The sequence below is a fragment of the Telopea speciosissima genome, chromosome 5, assembly GCF_018873765.1.
Source record: "Telopea speciosissima isolate NSW1024214 ecotype Mountain lineage chromosome 5, Tspe_v1, whole genome shotgun sequence".
Taxonomy (NCBI): domain Eukaryota; kingdom Viridiplantae; phylum Streptophyta; class Magnoliopsida; order Proteales; family Proteaceae; genus Telopea; species Telopea speciosissima.
Window position 1 is genome coordinate 17,745,539 of NC_057920.1, and position 20,403 is coordinate 17,765,941.

The 20,403-nt window shown below is 41.1% G+C and overlaps 1 protein-coding gene across 2 annotated transcripts in view; it reads left to right on the forward strand.

The window, feature by feature from the left end:
- Window positions 1–20,403, forward strand: part of LOC122660838 — a 79,381-nt gene that overhangs the window by 10,309 nt on the left and 48,669 nt on the right. The window contains exon 2 of one of the 2 annotated variants that reach the window (XM_043856084.1): window positions 1,128–1,230. In XM_043856084.1, the coding sequence (XP_043712019.1) occupies window positions 1,128–1,230 (103 nt within the window). The remainder of the gene's footprint in view (window positions 1–1,127; window positions 1,231–20,403) is intronic. The other variant, XM_043856085.1, reaches the window with a different exon arrangement.

Genomic DNA, 20,403 nt, shown 5'->3' on the forward strand with positions numbered 1-20,403 from the left:
TTTTCCTTTTATTTTCTTAGTTATTCCCCTCCACGATTTTAGAGGGATGAGTGGTTTGTTTATTTGTTGGTTTAAACTTATACTCCTATTTAGAGTATAAGTCTGCTGTGTTTTTTATGTTTTTTTTATTAGGATTCAGGTTAGGAACCATTAGTCCTAATCTGACTAGGATTGGATTTAGGATTTAGAACTGGGATTCCTAGTTCAAATCTGACTATTTGTAAGGCCCTTTGGCCCCTCTTTTTTACTATAAATATACCTATTGTGGGCAGGCTCCCCCACTACTTTTCTGCATAAAAAAATCCTTGTTTTCAATCTGAGATTGCTGCCTGTGTGCTGCTGCCTCTGCTCCTCTGCGAGCTTGCATCCTTGTGGACTCAAGGTGGTGAAGGGTGGGTGGACTCCTGCGACTCCTTGCACTGTGAAGGTCAGGAGGCTCTATCAATCTTCAAGCTGCTGCCTTATTTCTGCATTACAGTAAGTTAACCTGCTGCACTTTGTTTTCTCCTATGTAAACCTGATCTATACCCCTTCTCCCATCAACATTCGACCTCCATTAAACCTGCAACTTAATTCTGCCCCCTACAGCAGAATTTGAAAACCTATCCAAACCCTAACCTCTTTACATCATTAGGATCCCCTAAACCTGCATATTACCCTATAAGCCCCTTTCCTAAAATCTGCCCCTAAACCCTAGATCTCACAAACAGTCCATTTTCATAAGGCATCCTACCCGAAACCCTAGATTTCCAACCTCATCCAAATTCGATCCAACTTATACCATTAGACTTCTAGAAACCTGCACTTCAATACCAAATAAACCCTAGTTTGAAACCCTAACCCTAACCCTAGTTTTTGGCCTAATTACCTAAATCTGTCCATTCGGCCAGCCCTATTACATAACCCTTTTTCCCCTGGTTCCTAGTGGGCTTTGTCCTACCTAGGCTACATTACCCAATCTAGGATTTCTTGTTATTGCCAGTGATTGGATGTTAATGATAAGTAACATGAAAATAAAATTCTGGTATCTCTGTATGTGTTGAAATATGTTGTTATATCAGATATCCTACATACATTAATATGGAACCCAAATGCCCTGATAGATTTTTCTTCTATGGCAAATGCAGTTATCATGATAATGCTTTTCTTCTTAGCCGTGCTCTGCACATTGTGAATAAGCTGAATGCCTCTGCCACATATCCCTTGTTGGAGCTGTTCTTCAAGCATCAGGTTTGGTGCTTTACAACTTAGAAATTTTTTTTTTTTTTTGGGAGTAATATTTTGGTCTCATCTATTACCAATGCCTTAATCTATTAAGGATATTTAGCGGAGCAAGATATGGTATAAAAACTGCTTACTGTATAGATGTGAAGAAAGCTGAGCACACAGAATACAGATAATGGTTGGGGCAGGGCTAGCAAACCTTGGAAGTGGGGACTTGACAGTCATGATTACTGTTACAATATCAGAATTTGAAACCAGCAATCACAAGAGAGATGATGGAAGAGAAGAAGAACGGAGAGATTGCTAAGGAGACTAGAAACCGATAGTTTTAGCCTCCCCCCTGAAAGATATAGTGGAAGCGGTTCGATACTAGATACAACAACAACAACAACAATAAACTCAGCCTTATCCCAACTTAATGGGGTCGGCTAAATGGATCCAACGAAAACAAAGTAGTAAAAACTGAGGTCTAAGCACAGAAAAAGGGGAATGAAGAGATGAGGAAAAGAGATGAGAAGTGAAAAACTGGTACATGGGGAACGAAGAGATGGGGAAAGAGATGAGAAGTGAAAAACTGGAAAAAACAAATGAAAGATGGAAAATAAAAGGAAAAAAGAAAGAGAAAAGAAGAAAGAAAGAGGAAAGAGGTCACGAATTTCGTTGATTGCACCAACTCCAATAGTAGGAGAAGACTTTCTTTTCTCTCTCAAGTTCTCTCTTTCTCTTCTCTAAGAGAACATTCTGAAAACAAAAATTGTAATGCTAGTGCAATTTAAGGTTTGTGCCAAGCTTCTCTTAAATAGAGAAAACCTATCTTAGAGATTACAATTTAATGGATAAGATCGCGCCAAGTGGTGTGATCCTAAAGGGTAGCCTTTAAGTTATCCTTAATTACACAAAAGGACATCTTTACAAAAGGTGTAACCTGAAAACCCCTTGTGGTAGATATTTTCATTGCCCTTTCTCCCCACCACAACCAACATCCACAGTGTATAATGACCCCAAACTAACCAGACATAGTCGAACACAGGGTAAAACACACCATACACACATCAGAAGGAATGAAACTTCCATCACGTAACATCAAAGTTCAATACTAGCGGAAGACTTACAGTTCATAAAAGGGTTATTTACATACATACGACACTGGAATAGATCTGATGGCTACAAAATTTCAAACTACCTAATAAAGTAAGTACAACATTTGTCTGGCCCTTTATACAAACATTTTCATATATTACAAGTACAACTGATCCAAAAAGAAAGTAAAAGAAAACATCTAAGGTTTGTCCTTGGTAATACCCTTCCCCTTATCTTTTTTCTTTGGATCTTCTTAAAAGATTATACAATATGAGGTGAGCTTAGTGAGTGTCAATACATAGTCATGCTATTTCAATACAAGAATATATCTTCATATGCATAACATTGTTCAATTTCAATCATAGTTATCAAGGCGGGAAGGCAACCGTGACGGTTTAGAGGGTCAAAAATCAAGGCGACACCGCCATGGAGGGTGCCCAAGGCGACCAAGGAGCCTAGACGCCATGGCGTCGCCTAGGTGACATCTTGATAACTATGATTTCAATTCCATAGTATATTATTAATTTAAACAATGCAATGTATGCACAATGCATAACTTCATCCACTTCCTCTTCGCATTTCTTTTGAGAAGTATCTCATGTTTTCATTCCTCCCCCTTGCTAAATGAGATATCATCTTAGTATACCTCTCACTCCTCCCCCCTACTAAGTGAGGAATACATATACATACCTCACTCCTCCCCCCTGCTAAGTGAGGGTCAATTCAATTCTTACCTTATGTAGCTCACAAGCATTATAAGAGGTATTCATTCATTATCATGCACTCACAGTTATTATCCACAATTAACAACTTGTATGTTAACATTCAATCATATAGCATTCCTGTTCATGCATAACGGTACATCATATTCAATAACAATATATTCAAGTGAGCATATGCAACTCATCATACAAGACATACATGTCAACTTGTTATTGTTAACATGCTAATTCATACAATAACCATTGACTATGTACATCAACTCACCTATACTGTACTAAGTAATTAACGCTCTTCACAACTTCAAAAGCCACTTGTACAAACAAGATTCCTACATAGGAATACATCACTATCATTAAAGGTTATTACTGATCCAAGTCCACTTGGCAAAACACTAATGTAGTCCTAGATTGGTAGGAGACCAACTAGGAGCTAGTGAACCAGGATCTGTTATGAACAGGTGAATTGGCTAGGTCAAAATAGGGCTTTTGGTGAAATTAGGGTTAGGGTTTGGATCAAATGCTATAGGAGCAGGTGTGGAGAGTTTGAACTAAAAAAGGAGGGATTTTGCTGGCTGGTTTGGTCTGTGAACAATTTAGGTTATGGGAATGGTGTTCAGTGATGGAGGGATGTTGTGGTTTGAATGGGGTAATGGGAAAACAGCTAGGTTCGAGTATTTCAATTGGGCAGGAGAATACTCAATCCAATTATATGAAGGTGTTGTTAGCTGAATGGTTTGTTAAGAATTTTGGGAGATGGGATGGTTTCAAGAGATGGGTGGGAAAATTAGGGTTTTGGGCTGGTTCGGAGGATTAGGAGAAGAATGGGTATTGATGGGATGATTCTTACTGTTGTTGCAAGGGCAGCTCAGTTGGTTAGAGGATTCTTGAGTCTTGATTTTGAAAATTAAAAGAGATCTTCAGAGAACTTGAAGGAGAGCTTCAAAAGAACCACCTGGGCTTCACACCGCAAGGTGTCGATTGGATCAAACACCAATCCCACCAACGAACCACCCTGGTTTCCTACCGCAAGGTGTCAATCGGATCAAACACCGATCCGACCAGCCTTGATCAAACACAAGACAAAAATCTTCAATGGAGAAGAAGAGCAGCAAAAACTTTCATTAATATCAAAATTCGTGTTCAATGCTTGCCCACCTTCCAACCTTATATAAAAGACTCAAAAATAGACTCTTACTCTAAAAAGGAAAGGCTGATCCAACAGTCCGATCTCATTGATATGGACCGTTGGATGCAGCAGCTGCCAGGTGTTGACATCTCCACCTAGCAATGCCGCACTGTCACACTTTAAAAAAAAAAGGTTACTTAAACTGATTAGGAAACTGAAACTGACTAGGAAACTGAAATACTAAAGGAAATAGAATCAAAATATAGCTGGACTTATAGAGTCCTAATCCAACCCAACTTAAATAACAATTAAATAGTCACATGACCACTTGACCAAGTCACATGATCACTTGACCAAGTCACATGATCACTTGAGTGATCACATGACCACTAACCAAATAAAAAGAAATCTACTACTAATCCCGTATGTAACCTTAGTACCCATATTTTAGGCCCATAAAAGTGGCTTATTACATAGAAAAACCATGGGATCAAAGGCCTAACATGTATATAACCCAACCCTAGACTTATTCCTAATAAAATAAGCCCATTTGGATGATGAATCTGCATCAAACACCCTACCACTACACTTACAAATACAAAATTTATTATTTAAAATGGTTAGATCGTTCCTGCAGAACCTTCTAGTTCAAGGCCATTTTCGGATATCTTACACAAGACTTGGGTTGAATGTATCTTAATGAAAAATGTAGAATTTTGAGTCTTTTACTATAGCAAAAAGAATCAAGTCATTTGGATTCTTAAAGAATGAGTTATGTCAGTTGTAGTGGACCGAGGTCAGAATTAACACAACATTGTTCTTTAGGGTTCATGACATTCATCTATTTCGAACCGTTATTTTGATCACTTTCTAAGCTGAATTAGAAGATAGATATTTCCATACAAATTGTCGATACATGAGTTTGTTTTCTAATCCAAAAGGAATAAACTCATTTTGAGTTATATTGAAAGTGTTACACTATCCGGACTGAGCAAAGGTCATTCTGCCAGTTAGGAAATTTCAGTCCGATCAAATCCAAAACACTAAAATCTCAGCTCACAACTGAGCTCAATCAAAACTCCTTAATTCAAAACAAAATCACTTTAAGAAATCTAATTGAACATACCTTTGGAAATACTCTAATGAACCTTTAAACCCTTCTTAAATCTCAACCTTCTCTCTCAATCCTTCTTCAATACTTGATTTCAGTAGCACAACTCCTCTATCCTATAATAATAGCAAATAAACCATTCAATAATCCATCAAGAAGAGCATAAACTGCTAGAGTAGAAGAATTCTAAACCTCTATTACCTACTAGGAGCTCTTCTTCTTGGATCCTTCTCCTTCTTCTTCCTTTCTTCTTCTCTTTTCTTTTCTTAATTAGTTTCAGCAACACAAACCAACAAAAACCAACGTAGGTAGCTCTTCTCTCTCCTTTACTCTTTCCTTAGTCAACTAGCGACCGCCTCCTCCTTGTTTGTAACCTCCTTAGGCCACCACCTCCACCACCTTGTAGCTACCAGCTACTTACATACGTGGCTGCCAAATAAACAAGCTCTAAGTCTATCGTTATCCTTTGGGTTCACTTAAACCCGTGGCTGGACCTATGGTTCACTTGAACCAACCAAACCAAAACATAGCACTAGCAGTTTATGCTCCTATGTTGGTTTTATGGACATGATGAATCGTGTTTTCAGAAAGTGTTAGATCAGTTTGTTATTATTTTTATTGATGATGTTTTGATGTACGCTAGAAGTGCAGAAGAACACGAGGAGCATTTGAGAGTTGTATTGTAGATTCTGAGGGAGAAGAAACTGTTTGCAAAGTTTAAGAAATGTGAATTTTGGTTAGACAGAATTGTATTTCTGGAACATGTTGTATCAAAGGATGGTATATGAGTAGATCCCAACAAAGTGTAAGCAATGATAGATTGGAACAGACCAACCAATGTTACTGAGATTCGAAGTTTCTTGGGTTTGGTAGGGTATATGGAGCAGCCTTGTGCCAAGGGTAGGATCAAGTAGGGGAAGGGAGGAGAATAACACTTGAACCCACAGAAAATGGAACTCGCAAGTTCCTTGGAAACACTCCAATGGAGGCCAATTGTAACAATTATTCAATAATCTGCCTTTCCTTATTACAGTAGATCATTTTATAGGATTCCCAAAGCCCAATCTCAATCCCCAAGCCTAAGATTGAGTTTTTCTAAAATAAGAACATACTAAATAAAAACATAGCATATTAGGTAAAAACTAATTAAGGATAGGATTAGAAGGCAATCAACTGTAAATCAGCTAACCAATCCTTGATTGCAATTAACACCAAATCAGCCAAGCAAGGATCCTTGATTGCAATCAACTGTAAATCAGCCAATCAATCCTTGATTGCAATCAACACCAAATCATCCAAGCAAGGATCCTTGATTGCAGTCAGTGTCCAATTAGCCACTTTGGGCTCTTATTCTCTCAGATCTTCCAAGGATCTTTGGGTGGTTGTCTGGGCTTCCACGCCCTCCACTGCTGCCTCTATGCCTGCATCAATATAGGAGATTTATTGTTCTCCAGTATTGCAGTTCCTCTGACCCAATTAACAAGAAAAAATGTTCGGTTTGAATGGACCGAAGATTGTGAAAAGAGTTTCCAGGAATTGAAACAGCGGTTGGTTACTGCTCCAGTATTAACTATCCCTATAGGATTTAGAGAATTTGTGACATAGTGATGCATCCAGGAAAGGTTTGGGTTGTGTACTTATGCAGAATGGGAATGTAAGAGTTTATGCTTCTCGCCAGTTGAAGCCACATGAACAAAACTACCCTACTCATGATTTGGAATTGGCGGTAGTTATCTTTGCTTTGAAAATTTGGAGGCATTATCTAATGGGGGGAAAGAGAAGAGGAGAAATCTGAGAAGAAATCAGAAAGGCGGGGGGGGGGGGGGGGAGGAGAAGAAGCCGTGAGAAGAAGAAGAAAGGGGGGGGGGTTGTGCACACACACAAACTCACTTTTCTTTTAATTCATTCTTGCATATCCCTACCGATGGGGAATTACATCATTTATAAAGAGAAATAAAAGGCACCCAAAAATAAAGACTCCTAATTACTTACTAAAACCAGGCTAACTAAAATAAAAACCTAATAAAACTCAAATTGGAAATTTCCCTATGTGTCTAATAACTATCTTGAAATAAAAGATTACACAATAATTTCCCAAATAAAATAAACTTCATAAATCCTACTAGATCCAAACACTCAAACTGGACCCGGTTCAACTGGGATTGGGTCGGTCCAATGTAGTGCACCAGTTGGGTTGGCCCGGTCCAAGATTGTCCTGCATCCACTCGCCCGATGTTGAGAAAAACTTGTCCACGAGTTTTAAAGAAGGAAAGGATTAGCACCACTTGATCAGCATCCACGATCAAAAGCTTAGTTGGGACGGTGATCCCACACATCTCCCGATCAGCCATTACAATCTCTAGATGGTCGTCAACAAACGATATAATTTTGATTGGAATCTGATGGTGGGGTTTTGCCACTGCATTCGGACCATCGATCGGTTCTTCAGTTGCAACCTTGATCGCGCCGTTCAGCTCTTCTCGATCATCACGTCCAGTTTCAATTTATTCTTCCACTTTTGTTAATCCATTCGGATAGTCTTTTAGCGCTTCAACTTTGTCGACTTGAATCTCTTCAACAGAGGCATCGTCAGTAGAGTCATCTGTCAGCGCAATAGAATCTCCTGGAAGTGATTCAGTCGGTGATGCTTCAATCATATTTTTCCTGTCTTTCTGTTCTGAAGGCACGGTTGTGTTCGTGGAACCCGTTGACTGTTTGTAGTTCAATTGTACCTTACTTAGGCATGAAAATTGAATGTTCAGTGTACAACAATCATCATAAATATTACGGCCTTGAAGAATATTCCTTGCTGAAATGGCACTCAGGAGTGAGTGATACTGGACAACAGCTTGACAAACAATAGCAGACTGATGAAATATCTTGATCTTTTCAACAAATCCATGAGGAGAAAACACTTGATGCAACACTTTCACAGTTATAGGACAGAGTGGCTGGTGGATTGTAACTAAAAGAATTTGATTGCGTGGTGGTTTGGAGAACATTGATAGCACAATTGTAAATACAATGAAGTTTATAAGGACGGTGGCAGAATTGTAATTAAACTGAAATTGCTAAATGGATGGCAGATTTGTAATTATGGAGATGCAACTAAAATTCTGAATGACACGTGAGAAATGGAGGGGTATACTTGGAATAAAAGGAAAATAAAGGGTAAGTTAGCATTGGACAAAAGGGGGAGGGTAGTTTTGGAAATAAAAATAAATGAAGAAAAGAGACAAAAGTGGGATCGTGGGTGGGGTTACCATCTCCTACTTGGAGTCTTTTACTCCAGAGAGGGAAAGCAACGGGGTGTTGCGGCGGTTGCGACTGTGGAGGGCGCGATGCGAGGAAGGAAGAGGAAATCCAGGAGAAACCAGGTACGTCTTCTTTTATTTCGACTCTGATTCTCTGCTTCTCTGTTTCTCGCCTTTCTTCCGTTCTCTGAGACGGTTTTTTTGGGTTCTGGTTGTTGCTGGCAGAACCGAAAGTAGTGGAAGGGCTCAATCGATTCACATGGGGAATGGAAGAAGGTGGTGAGGGCTGTCGCTGGAAGTAACAGTGAATTTTTTTTTTTAGTTGGTAAGGGTGGTTCTGTGAACAAGGGTTGGGACTGGGTTTTAGTGGGCGTTGGGTTGTTGCAAAAGATGAGAGAGAGTGTTCTGGTTTTGTTTTGTTTTTTTTTTTTTACTGAAGTACTGTGGGTTGGGAAACTGGGAAACGAAAGGATGGGTTGGGGATTCAGCGGAAGCTGCTGTGGGGAAGGGATGAGATGGGGTTTGGGTTTTGGTTCGATTTCTGTTTCAACAGAGTCGAGCCTTTTTTTTTTTAAAATATGGGAACGAAAGATGGGGTTGAAAGGTCACAGACAGAATGTGATGATGGCGACAATGATGGGTGATACGGCAAATGGTTTGGGGTTTTATGGGAATCAAAGGGAAGGTGGGGGTTGCTGCTGGTGTTATTCGGTCACAACCGCAGAGAAAAGAAATTAGGAAAGAAAAAAGTAGGAAGAAGAAGAACAGAATGGGGAAAAGAGAGATCACAAGGGAGGAAGAAGATGGGATCCTTCGGCTCTGATACCAGATAATGGGGGACAGAAAAGGAGAAGAGAGAAATTAGGAAGAAATCAGAATTTCAGAATTGCAAGTGAGGAAGAGGAGAAGGGAAATCTGAGAAGAAATCAGAGGGGGGGAGGAGAAGAAGCCGTGAGAAGAAGAAAGGGGCGGGGGTGTGCACATGCACAAACTCACTTTTCTTTTAATTTATTCTTGCATATCCCTAATGATGGGGAATTACATCATATATAAAGAGAAATAAAAGACACCCAAAAATAAAGACTCCTAATTACTTACTAAAACCAGGCTAACTAAAATAGAAACCCAATAAAACTCAAATTGGAAATTTCCCTGTGTCTAATAACTACCTTGAAATAAAAGATTACATAATAATTTCCCAAATAAAATAAACTTCCTAAAATCCTACTAGATCCAAACACTCAAACTTGACCCGGTTCAACTGGGTTTGGGTCGGTCCAATGTAGTACACCAGTTGGGTCGGCCCGGTCCAATGTAGTACACCAGTTGGGTCGGCCCGGTCCAAGATTGTCTTGCATCATTATCTTTATGGTGAGAAGTGTGAAATCTTCACAGATCACCAAAGTTTGAAGTACATATTTACCCAGAAAGAATTGAATCTGAGGCCGAGGAACTCTTCCTCTTAATTCCTTCTCCTTCTTCTTCCTTTCTTCTCTTTTTTTGTCTTAATTAGTTTCAGCACAACAAACCGGCAAAAACCAACGTAGGTAGCTCTTCTCTCTCATTTCTCTTTCCTTAGTCAATCAGCAACCTCCTCATTCTTGTTTGTAACCTCCTTAGGCCACCACCACCCATTTGTAGCCACCAACTACTTACATTTGTGGCTGCCAAATAAACAAGCTCTAAGTCCATCCTCATCCTTTGGATTCACCCATACCCATAGCGGGACCTATGGTTCACTTGAACCGAACCAAACCAAACCGAGACATAACACTAGCTTAGTCAAACAAAGTGGCTGGACCAAGTTAACACCTCACCCTATGCCTTGTGGCTACTAACCGTTCCACCACCTCATCCTCTCCATGCGCCACATGGCAGCTCTACACTAACACATATGGTCCAATCGTTCTAAGACACCACTAATCATCATTAATTAAGATTAACCTATATTAATTACAGTAATCAACTAATAATTACCTTGATTAACATAAGCTTGCCACATCGTCCTTGCACTATTCATCATAACCAATCAAAATATGCCATCTCATATGCATATAATATTAATTTCCACATCATCATAATAAAATAATACATAAATAATTATAAAATATTCTAAACAATATAAAATAACTATGAAGTGTCCCATACCACCTCACTATCACAATACATTGTCCAAAATACTTACCAAACAAATGTCTTCATCCCACACTGGCATCCACTGGCACTTCATACATTCATACACTCATACACTGCACCTGCCAACACAGGAATAGAATAATAATATAAGTAATCTAAAAAGTATGCGGGACCTTGTATAGTGGACTTGTAAGCATGGTACAAAAATCACCGTCATGCAATCGGGTCCATTGCAATTAACTAAGGGAGTGTCATGACCAGTGATTGGACCAAAAACAATTTGAAAACACTTTTGAAATTTATTTAATCTAATGTAAAATCGCTTTTGCAAACTCTTTACAAAACAACAACCCCCAGGTTTTCAATCAGTCACAGTCTAATAACTCACTAACTTGGATGTTCTCCGTAAACAGTTAGTTGTAAGTTGTAACCTTGTTTAGCGTCACCCCTATCACCATTTATACCTTGTACGCCGAGTGGCCGATGTATAGTCTGTCCTGTCGGTAGACATCAATCATTGGCTCCCCACAAACGCACAAAATATAAACGTAACCGTAAGTGCCTCTCAGGTATAAGAAAAAGTAACTACCAGAAATTCCTATTGCCAAAAACGACCGGCACTGAAATCATCAAGAATTTCAAATGGATCAATGTTCAACACATTAAAGTGCCTCGTGTTTATATTTCCATTCAATCGCTATTGGGAAACATACAATATGGCAACCCTAGAACAAAGTGCCAAAGTCTGTCCATTTTCGTGAACAATAAGCGGTACTTTTGGGCTGTTGCACAAAGTATTGCAATTACAACAAACTCATAATATAAGAAATGTAATTAATTAATTTAATCAAATTAAATTGGGTTTGATGAACAACACCCCCTTCATATCATTATATAGAATTCAGATTACACAGTTTCCTAGCAGAACTAGGAATGTAAATCAGCAAGGAAATCTAATTTAGAGAGATAGAGTTTTCGACTAATAAAGAAGCTACTTAAGGAGAAAAGATAGAACACCTAAATACTACTTGCAGCAATATAAGCACTAATAATCCATGATAGGGTTTAACAATTACAAAAACAAAGAAACCTTTAAAGGTGTGGGGGCAGTCCAGATCTTGAGCTGGAGCATGATCTCTCATTTTTTTTTTTTGGGGGGTGGGGGGAGTCGTTATCGTCTACGGTTCCCTGACCGGTGCGGTTCCCTAGTTCCTCTCACAAGAGGGGGGTGGGACCCACCCGGAGCTCCTGACCGAACAGTCTGCCCTGGTGGGGTCCACCCTCCTCTTGTGAGAGGAACTAGGGAACCGTACACGAAAAAAATTCGGGTGGGGGTGGGGTTTGTGTATTGTGCACCCTTTTGTTTTCTTTGCTTGTGTAGGGCATTTTTTTTCGCTGGCTTCTTCTATCAGTATGTTATTAATTTTCCCGTTCTGTATGTGCCAGTATGTGTTTTGCATAGGCTGACTATGCTCCATATTGACTCAAAATTTTTAATTACTTATTTTTCTCTTCTCCAAGATGAGATAAACTGTTATTGATTATGAAGAAGCTTTGGATTACAATTATGCTTTGTGGACTTTGTGATGCAGATCTATTAGACGTGCCATTTTTTTTTGGATATGTAGAATCAAGTTATTAGAAAAGAGAAAAAGAAAAATATATACAAACAGACGAGGTAAGCTCTAAGGCCATCTCAAGGATAATCTCAAGAGAGAGAAGAGCTCCTCCCAGTCCCAAGCATAATCAAAAGACCAACAAACAGACACACGCAACTCCAAGGAGCCATCCTCAAGGGGGACAACAGCCGCACAACCACCCAACACCCAAAAAAGCGGAGCACAAAATCCCCAAGAGGACACCAAATTTTTATTAAATAAAACAAAAAATTAACACCAAAAGAAGTACTGAAAATTTTAGGTTTTTGATGAAGTCAACTGATGCCAATGCTAAATTTATTGATCATCAAGCGACAGTTTTAAAATGGAAATGAAATGGGACAATTTACATAAAAGGCAAATTCGCCTTTAGTTGGTCCAGTATAAAGGGGCTTCTCTCAAGGGGACCTTATTCCTGCTACGTGTTAGGATGATGTGGCAATTTTGAACTGTTGGATATACATTCAGGCTCAAATTCACGCATATACACCCCGGGTGTATTGGCATGTATACCATATTCTAACCAGTACTGTGCACTCTCCTGTTTTGGCTGAAAAAGTTGAGATGTGAGCATGGGACCTAAGTAAGGGTCTACCTATCCTCAAAATTTAAGGCACATCCAATCTGCCACATGGCAGACATGGGTCCCATGTAAAAGGGACCTGTTGTGCCCATTAAATAAATAAGCCTATAATACATTGGTGATTTGATGATTCTATACTGCTACAACTGTTCCTTACGACGTATGGATCATATTTGGCTCTTACAAATGGTGAATTAATCTCCTTCATCCAATACTGAATTAGCAAATAAATTGGGTTAAATGATTTGTGACATTTAGATATTAAGGGGCTGTATGACAATTTTTCTATTCCAAATGAGTATTTTTCTGAGTCGGAAATACCTTCTTTTGTTTTGATTTGTTTTTTTGTTTTGTTTTGTTTTGGTTTTTTGTGTTTCTGTTCATTTAGAATACTTTTGTGCAAAAAAAATGTTGTATGGTAAAACTGGAATTTTTTTTTATTTCTAGTACTAAAAAAGAACAGAAACATGTATGGAATGCATATTAACAGAAGTATATCTTCTGTTTGTAACGGTAACATTGCTCCATTGCCACCAAGTGGTCACAGGTTTGAGTCTGGAAACAGCCTCCGCAAAGTGGGGTTAAGGCTGCATACATTATGGACCCTTCCCAAACCCCGCAGTGGTGGGAGCCTTGTGCACTGGGTATGCCCATTTATCTTCTGTTTGTACCAAATTACATAAAATGCCATCCTACACATGTTTTCATTACTCATATTTGAGAACACTATTTTAGCCATGTAAGCAAGATGGTAGAACATGTCAATCGGACACGTGTGGTGGAGGTGGTGGTGGTAGAGAGAGTCGAGCTTGAGAGTTGGTTATGTTTCTTTATTTCCTTGAGTTTTATACATTATTTCTTAGTTATCTGAAGGAAATTGTGGACTTTAATGTCAATTTTTTGTTAACTGAAGTAAGGTAAAGTTTTTGCTGGACAGCATGTCCACTATGGAATCTATGGATGCTCTACCTACTTGTGTCAAGTAAAATTGTGATGTGTCAATCTCTATTGTTTGATATCTAGGGAATAGCCTGGATTTGCCATTGTCAAATTTCAAACTCCAAATCAATCATATCCTCTCCCATCTGTTGACATTTCCCCCTTGTATGAACCCTTCCATTAAAGCTGAAGGCTTTATGTAATGATCAAGATGGCATTTAAAGTTAGAAACTAGATGGGGGTTGATTCTAGTGAAGGAACAAGGTCTAATAGTAAGAGGAAGAAGAAGGAGAAGTGAAGAAGGTGGAAGAAGAGAGGAAGAGAAAGAAGAGTTGAGAGAAATCGATTGTGTGTGTTGAGTGTCTCAACACACATGTTAGCTTCATTAATTAACTTCTATAAATTACACAGACCTCCCTAGGGAGGGAAATGGAAATAAGAAAAAGAACGAAGAAATACAACTTAGTCATGTCTTATAACAAGACAATGACAGAACTACCCTTAAAAAATATTCTAACAATTCCAACACTCCCCCTCAAGCTGGAGAATAAATGTTATACATTCCAAGCTTGTATAATAAGGTACTAAATAGACTAGGAATGAGACCCTTGGTGACGATATTTGCTGTTTGATCACTTATCTTCACAAAAGGAGTACAAATGCAACCAGAATCCAGCTTCTCTTTGATGAAGTGTCGATCAACTTCAATGTGTTTGGTTCGATCATGTTGAACCGGATTGTAGGCAATACTTATAGTAGCTTTGTTATTATAATAAAGTCTCATTGGTCCTTCAGTGTCAAAACTTAAGTCTTGAAGCAGTCTCTTCAGCCATATAAGTTCACACTCCATGAGCCATGGCTCTAAACTCTACCTCCGCACTGGATCTAGCTACCACTTGTTATTTCTTGCTCCTCCATATAACTAGATTACCACCCACAAAAGTACAATACCCAGAAGCAGATCTCCTGTCAGAGACTGAACCAGCCCAATCAGCATGTGTGTAACCTTCGATCTTCAAATGGTCATGCTTGGCAAATAGAAGACCCTTTCCTGGGCAGGATTTCAAGTACCTAATGATGTGATAAACCGCATCCAGATGTCCACTCCTGGGAGCATGCATGAACTGACTCACCACTCCAACTGCATAAGTGATGTCTGATCGAGTGAAGGAGAAGATTAGTTTCCCAACTAATCTTTGATACTTGCCTGCATCTTTAAGAGGAGAACCACATTCATCACCAAGCTTAGGATTCAGATCAATTGGGGAGGTTGCTGGTTTACACCCCAGCATTCCTGTCTCTTTTAGAAGGTCCAAGATAAATTTCCTATAGCAAATATTGATGCCTTTCCTTGATCTAGATACTTCAATGCTCAAGAAGTATTTCAAGAGTCCAAGGTCTTTGACCTCAAACTGTTTAGCCAAATAAGACTTCAATCTGTTTATCTTAGCAACATTATTCCCAGTTACTACAATGTCATCAACATAGACAATGAGAGTCGTGGCCGTACCATTTCCTCTCCTAATAAACAAAGTGTGGTCAGCTTGACTCTGGTGATACCCATTCTTTAGGATTGCTTGTCTAAATCTCTCAAACCAGGCTTTAGGAGACTGTTTGAGGCCATAGAGAGCTTTCTTCAAGAGGCACACTCCCTTCGGCTAAGGAACACTTAAAACCAAGTGGGGGCTGCATGTACACTTCTTGTGCTAAGTCTCCATGAAGAAATGCATTCTTCACATCTAATTGGTACAATGGCCAATCTTTATTTGCTGCCAATGAGAGAAGAACCCTGATTGAGTTATGCTTGGCTACAGGGGCAAAAGTCTCTTGGTAGTTAATGCCATACACTTGACTGTACCCTTTTGCAACCAGCTGAGCTTTATATCTTTCCACTGTACCATCTGATCTATATTTAATGGTATAAACCCATCTGCACCCAACTGGAATTCTCCCCCTGGGAAGATCAACTGGTATCCAAGTACCATTCTTCTCTAGAACATCATTTCCTCAGTCATTGCTTGCATCCAATTTGGATCTTATAAGGCCTCTATGACATTTTTGGGAATGGTGGAAGAAGCAAGGGCAAGGGAGAAAACAATACCTGTAGGAAATATAGAGTCATAGGAGACAAACTGGGCTATGGGATTAGTACAGGCTCTCTTCCCCTTTCTCATAGCAATAGGAAAATCTAATTTAGGAGGAGAAGTGTTACCTGACTGGGGAGAATGAGGTTGAGGATGAGGATCCAAAGAGGGCTTTTGGCAGGGCTGCTTTCCTGTTCCCTTCAAGCATTCATCTCTTTTGAATACAAGCAACCTTTTTTCCTTGTGCTCTTTTTCCCTGCTAGCAGCATCACCACCACTAGCATCAACATCAACAACATCCACTTTTTTGTATTTTCCAATATCAAATAGGAATGGGGAAGTGGAGGTAGGCTAGGGAGATAAAAAAGGAGTGACATTAGTAACACCAGCATCTTGTTCACTTCTAGTCATGCTCTCCCCCTGAAGAGGGATGCTGAGGGGAAGAAAAAGAGGAAATCGACTCAAAGAAGGTGACATCTTTCGAGAGAAGTCGCCTTCGGAAAGGTGGGTGGTAGCATTTATACCCTTTTGTTGAATCAGAGTAGCCCAAGAAGATGCACTTGAGGGCTTTGGGATCAAGCTTGGTGTGGGCTGATTTGTTAACATGAACATAATAAACACAACGAAACACTTTTGAAGGCAAGGAGAAGACACAGGATTGAGGAGAAAGAAGTGCCAAGGGAGATTTGGAGCCAAGGAATGGAGATGGCATCCGGTTAATAAGGAAGGCAGGAGTAAGAAGTGCATCAAACAAAAAAGTCTTAGGCACATGCATACCAAAGAGAAGACTCTTGGTGATTTCCAACAAGTGGCGGTTTTTTCTCTCAGCCACCCCATTTTGTTGAGGGGTGTCAACACATGCCAGTTGATGGATAATACCATTATCAATAAGTTAGATTTTAGGTTAAGGAGGTAAGAAGAAGGGGAAGAAGTAGGAGAAGGAAGGAGACAAGAGACAAGAGAGAAGAGAGGAGAATAGTTTCGGTTGTAATTACTTGTGTTGGAGAGACATCTCCACACATCTATGTTACTTCAATGACATAAATGAAAGTATTACATCTAACTCCCTAGGGAGGTAAAAGGTAAAAAAAGTAGAAAATACAGAATTATATAATAAGGTAACTAGTAATAAGACTAGTACCAAAACAACCCTTATTATAAGGCTATACACATCTAAAACTCCCCCTCAAGTTGGAGAATATATATCATGCATTCCCAGCTTGCTTAGGAGAGTACTAAACTGAGGAGAGGCAAGAGCCTTGGTGAAGATGTCTGCCAACTGATCACCAATCTTCACAAAAGGAGTACAAATACAGCCAGAGTCTATCTTCTCCTTGATGAAGTGTCTATCAACCTCAATGTGCTTAGTTCGGTCATGTTGGACAGGATTGTGAGCAATACTGATGGCAGCCTTGTTGTCACAGTAGAGTCTCATAGGCCCTTCAGTGTCAAATCCCAATTCTTGAACTAGTCTCTTCAACCAAATGAGTTCACACACTCTATGAGCCATAGCTCTAAATTCTGCCTCTGCACTAGATCTGGCTATAACATGCTGTTTTTTGCTTCTCGATGTAACTAAGTTACCTCCTACAAAGGTACAATAACCCAAGGTAGATCTCCTGTCTGTAATGGATCTAGCCCAATCGGCATCAGTGAAACCTTCCACTCTCAAGTGACTGTGTCTTGCATACAACAGTCCTTTCCCTGGAGAAGACTTCAAATATCGGAGAATGCGATACACAGCATCCAAGTGGCAACTATTGGGGGCATCCATGAAGTGGCTCACAACTCCCACTGTGTAAGAGATATCTGGGCGTGTCATAGAAAGATAGATAAGTTTCCCCACTAGTCTTTGGTATTTTTCCGCATCAACAAGAGAAGGACCTCACTCTTCTCCTAGTTTGTGATTCTGTTCAATAGGAGAATTTGCTGGTTTGCAGCCTAACATCCCTATCTCTGTCAACAAATCAAAAACAAATTTCCGCTGACATATGTTGATTCCTCGCTTGGTCCTTGATACTTCGAAGCCTAAAAAGCACTTCAAGGGACCCAGATCTTTGATTTCAAACTGTTGAGCCAAGTAGATTTTCAGTTTTTTAATCTCAGCCATATCATCTCCAGTGACTACAAGATCATCAACATAGACGATAAGGGCTGTAATGGTACCATCACCCCACTTGGTAAAGAGAGTGTGATCAGCTGGACTCTGAGAATATTCATCCTTTAGAATAGCCTATCGAAAGCGCTCAAACCATGCCTTTGGTGACTGTTTGAGACCATATAGAGCCTTCCTGAGAAGACACTTTTCCTTCAGCTGAAGGCATTTTGAAGCCTGGTGGAGTTTGCATGTACAGTTCCTCTTCCAAGTCCGCCTGAAGGAAGGCTCTTCACATCTAACTGATATAATAGCCAATCTTTATTCCTGGTAGAATAGACAGAGAGAATGCCATGAACCCTCTTCCCCCTCCCACCCCTGCTCCACCTCCTTCCCCCTTGCCGTTACCTCTCCTTGCATCTCCCGACTTCACCATCGACGCTATCTCCCCTCTCCACCCTGTTTCTCTACCACCTCCCACCTTGCCGCCTCCCCCTTCCCCCTCTGCTCCACCATCCAACGCTCATCCCGCCACTGCTTCTACCTCTGACCCCAAAAACTGGTCATTCCTGCTTTAGCAATCTCCTTCCTCCCCTATTGACACCTCCCTCTTCTATGCTAAACCCTCCTCTAAGAATGGAGTGCCTTTTGCCCTTTGCCCAAACTCCATCCTCTCCCCTGAATTCTCTAAATGGCCCTCTTGTCTGGTTGGTCACATCTTGGGTACTCGTCCCTCCTTCAACATCGTTCAAGCTTCTCTCACCAAGCAATGGAAAGCAGTTGGACTGCTTGAAGTTTACCTCCTTGACTCTGGAGTGTTCTTCTTAAAGTTCTTCTCTGACGAAGCTAAGTCTCGTGCCCGGGATGGAGCCCCTTGGATAGTAGGCACCAAACCACTCATCTCCTTCTCCACAAGGTTGACCTCAACACCATTCCCTTGTGGATCAATCTCCCAGGACTTCCCCTGCAATACTGGACCAAAGAGAGCCATAGCCGTATAGGCTCTGTCATTGGTATCCCTCTTCGCACTGACCTGCGAACCCTCAAGCTGAATCGTCTATCTTTCGCCAGGCTCTGCGTGGACATCTCTGCTGATTCTCCTCCTCCTTCGTCCATCTCCATCAAGGAAGAGGATGGATTCTGGTTCGAACAGCCTGTGAGATACGATTGGATCCCCCCACTGCCAGCATTGCAAAATTTTTGGTCACTCAACCACTGCTTGCCCAGCCTCGATGCCCCTTGCCACAGCGGCTCTTGATACAGCAGCATCGCAGCTTTCTCCCCTTGAAGCTCACATCCCTGCTTCGACTTCATCGGAGATTCCTACAACAGCTCTTCCCTCTGAAGACTACGCCATTCCTGCATCGACTTTTGGCCCTTCAACTTCTGGGAATCGAGGTCGTAAACAAATCAGGCTCCACCGTCGACGCAGTCGCCCCAGCCATCGTCATCGCAGCCCCTCCGCCATCGTCGCCGACGGAGCCACTGTTTGCGCCACTGAGCTTGTTCTTGTTACCGAGGTCTCTCAAGCCCCTGCTACGTCTCCTCTGTAGATGTCCGTCTCCTCGATCCCTGAGCAAGTTGCAACATCAGAAGAACAGGAGAGAGAGATCTCTGATTTTGGAGCTTCCCCTGACGAGGTTCCGTTGACTTCCCTGCAATTGTCCACAGTTTCCAACGTTGAGCTTGGAAGAGAAACTGGCTCCTCACCTACCCCCTCTGGGCCGCCTTGCAGTTCCTACGACAAGCTTGCTCCTTTTGCAGGTGTCCCTGTTGACACCCTAACGATGACCCTCCCTTGCCATTCTCTTGCTTCACCTCTTCCCCCTGCAACCTCATCGCCTGTAACCATCCCCTTTTTAGACCTACCCCCCCTTTTGCCCCCTTCTTCGTGTACTTACGCTTCTGTCATTCCCCTTTTACCCCCCTCTTTACCCACCGCTTTACCTATTTTACCCCCTGCTTCCTACCCCTCCCTGGGCTTTTTCGTCGTATACCCCTAATGAATTAAGACTTTCACCCAAACCCCTCTCCTCTCCTTTTGGGCCCTTCCCCCAAGCCCACGACCCCTCCTTTTTTCCTAGGCCTAGGCTGGTGGACTCCCCCTCTCCTTCCCTCCTTGCCCAGGCCTTGGCCTAGTCCTCTCTCCATCTCTGGCCCAGCAGCCTGGCCCAAACCTCTGCCCCCCTCCCAACCCAGCACACCTCCTCCCAGCCCTCTTAACCACCCCCCCTCTCAACCCAGCCCACCTTTACCCTGCCCAGTTCTACCCAGCCCACTTCTTCCCAGCCCACCTCTACCCTTTCTCCCATAACCCAAGCCCAGTCTTTTTTCACCTATAACCAGCCCATCATCCAACCTCTAGCCCACCTCTACCATAAACTCTTCCCC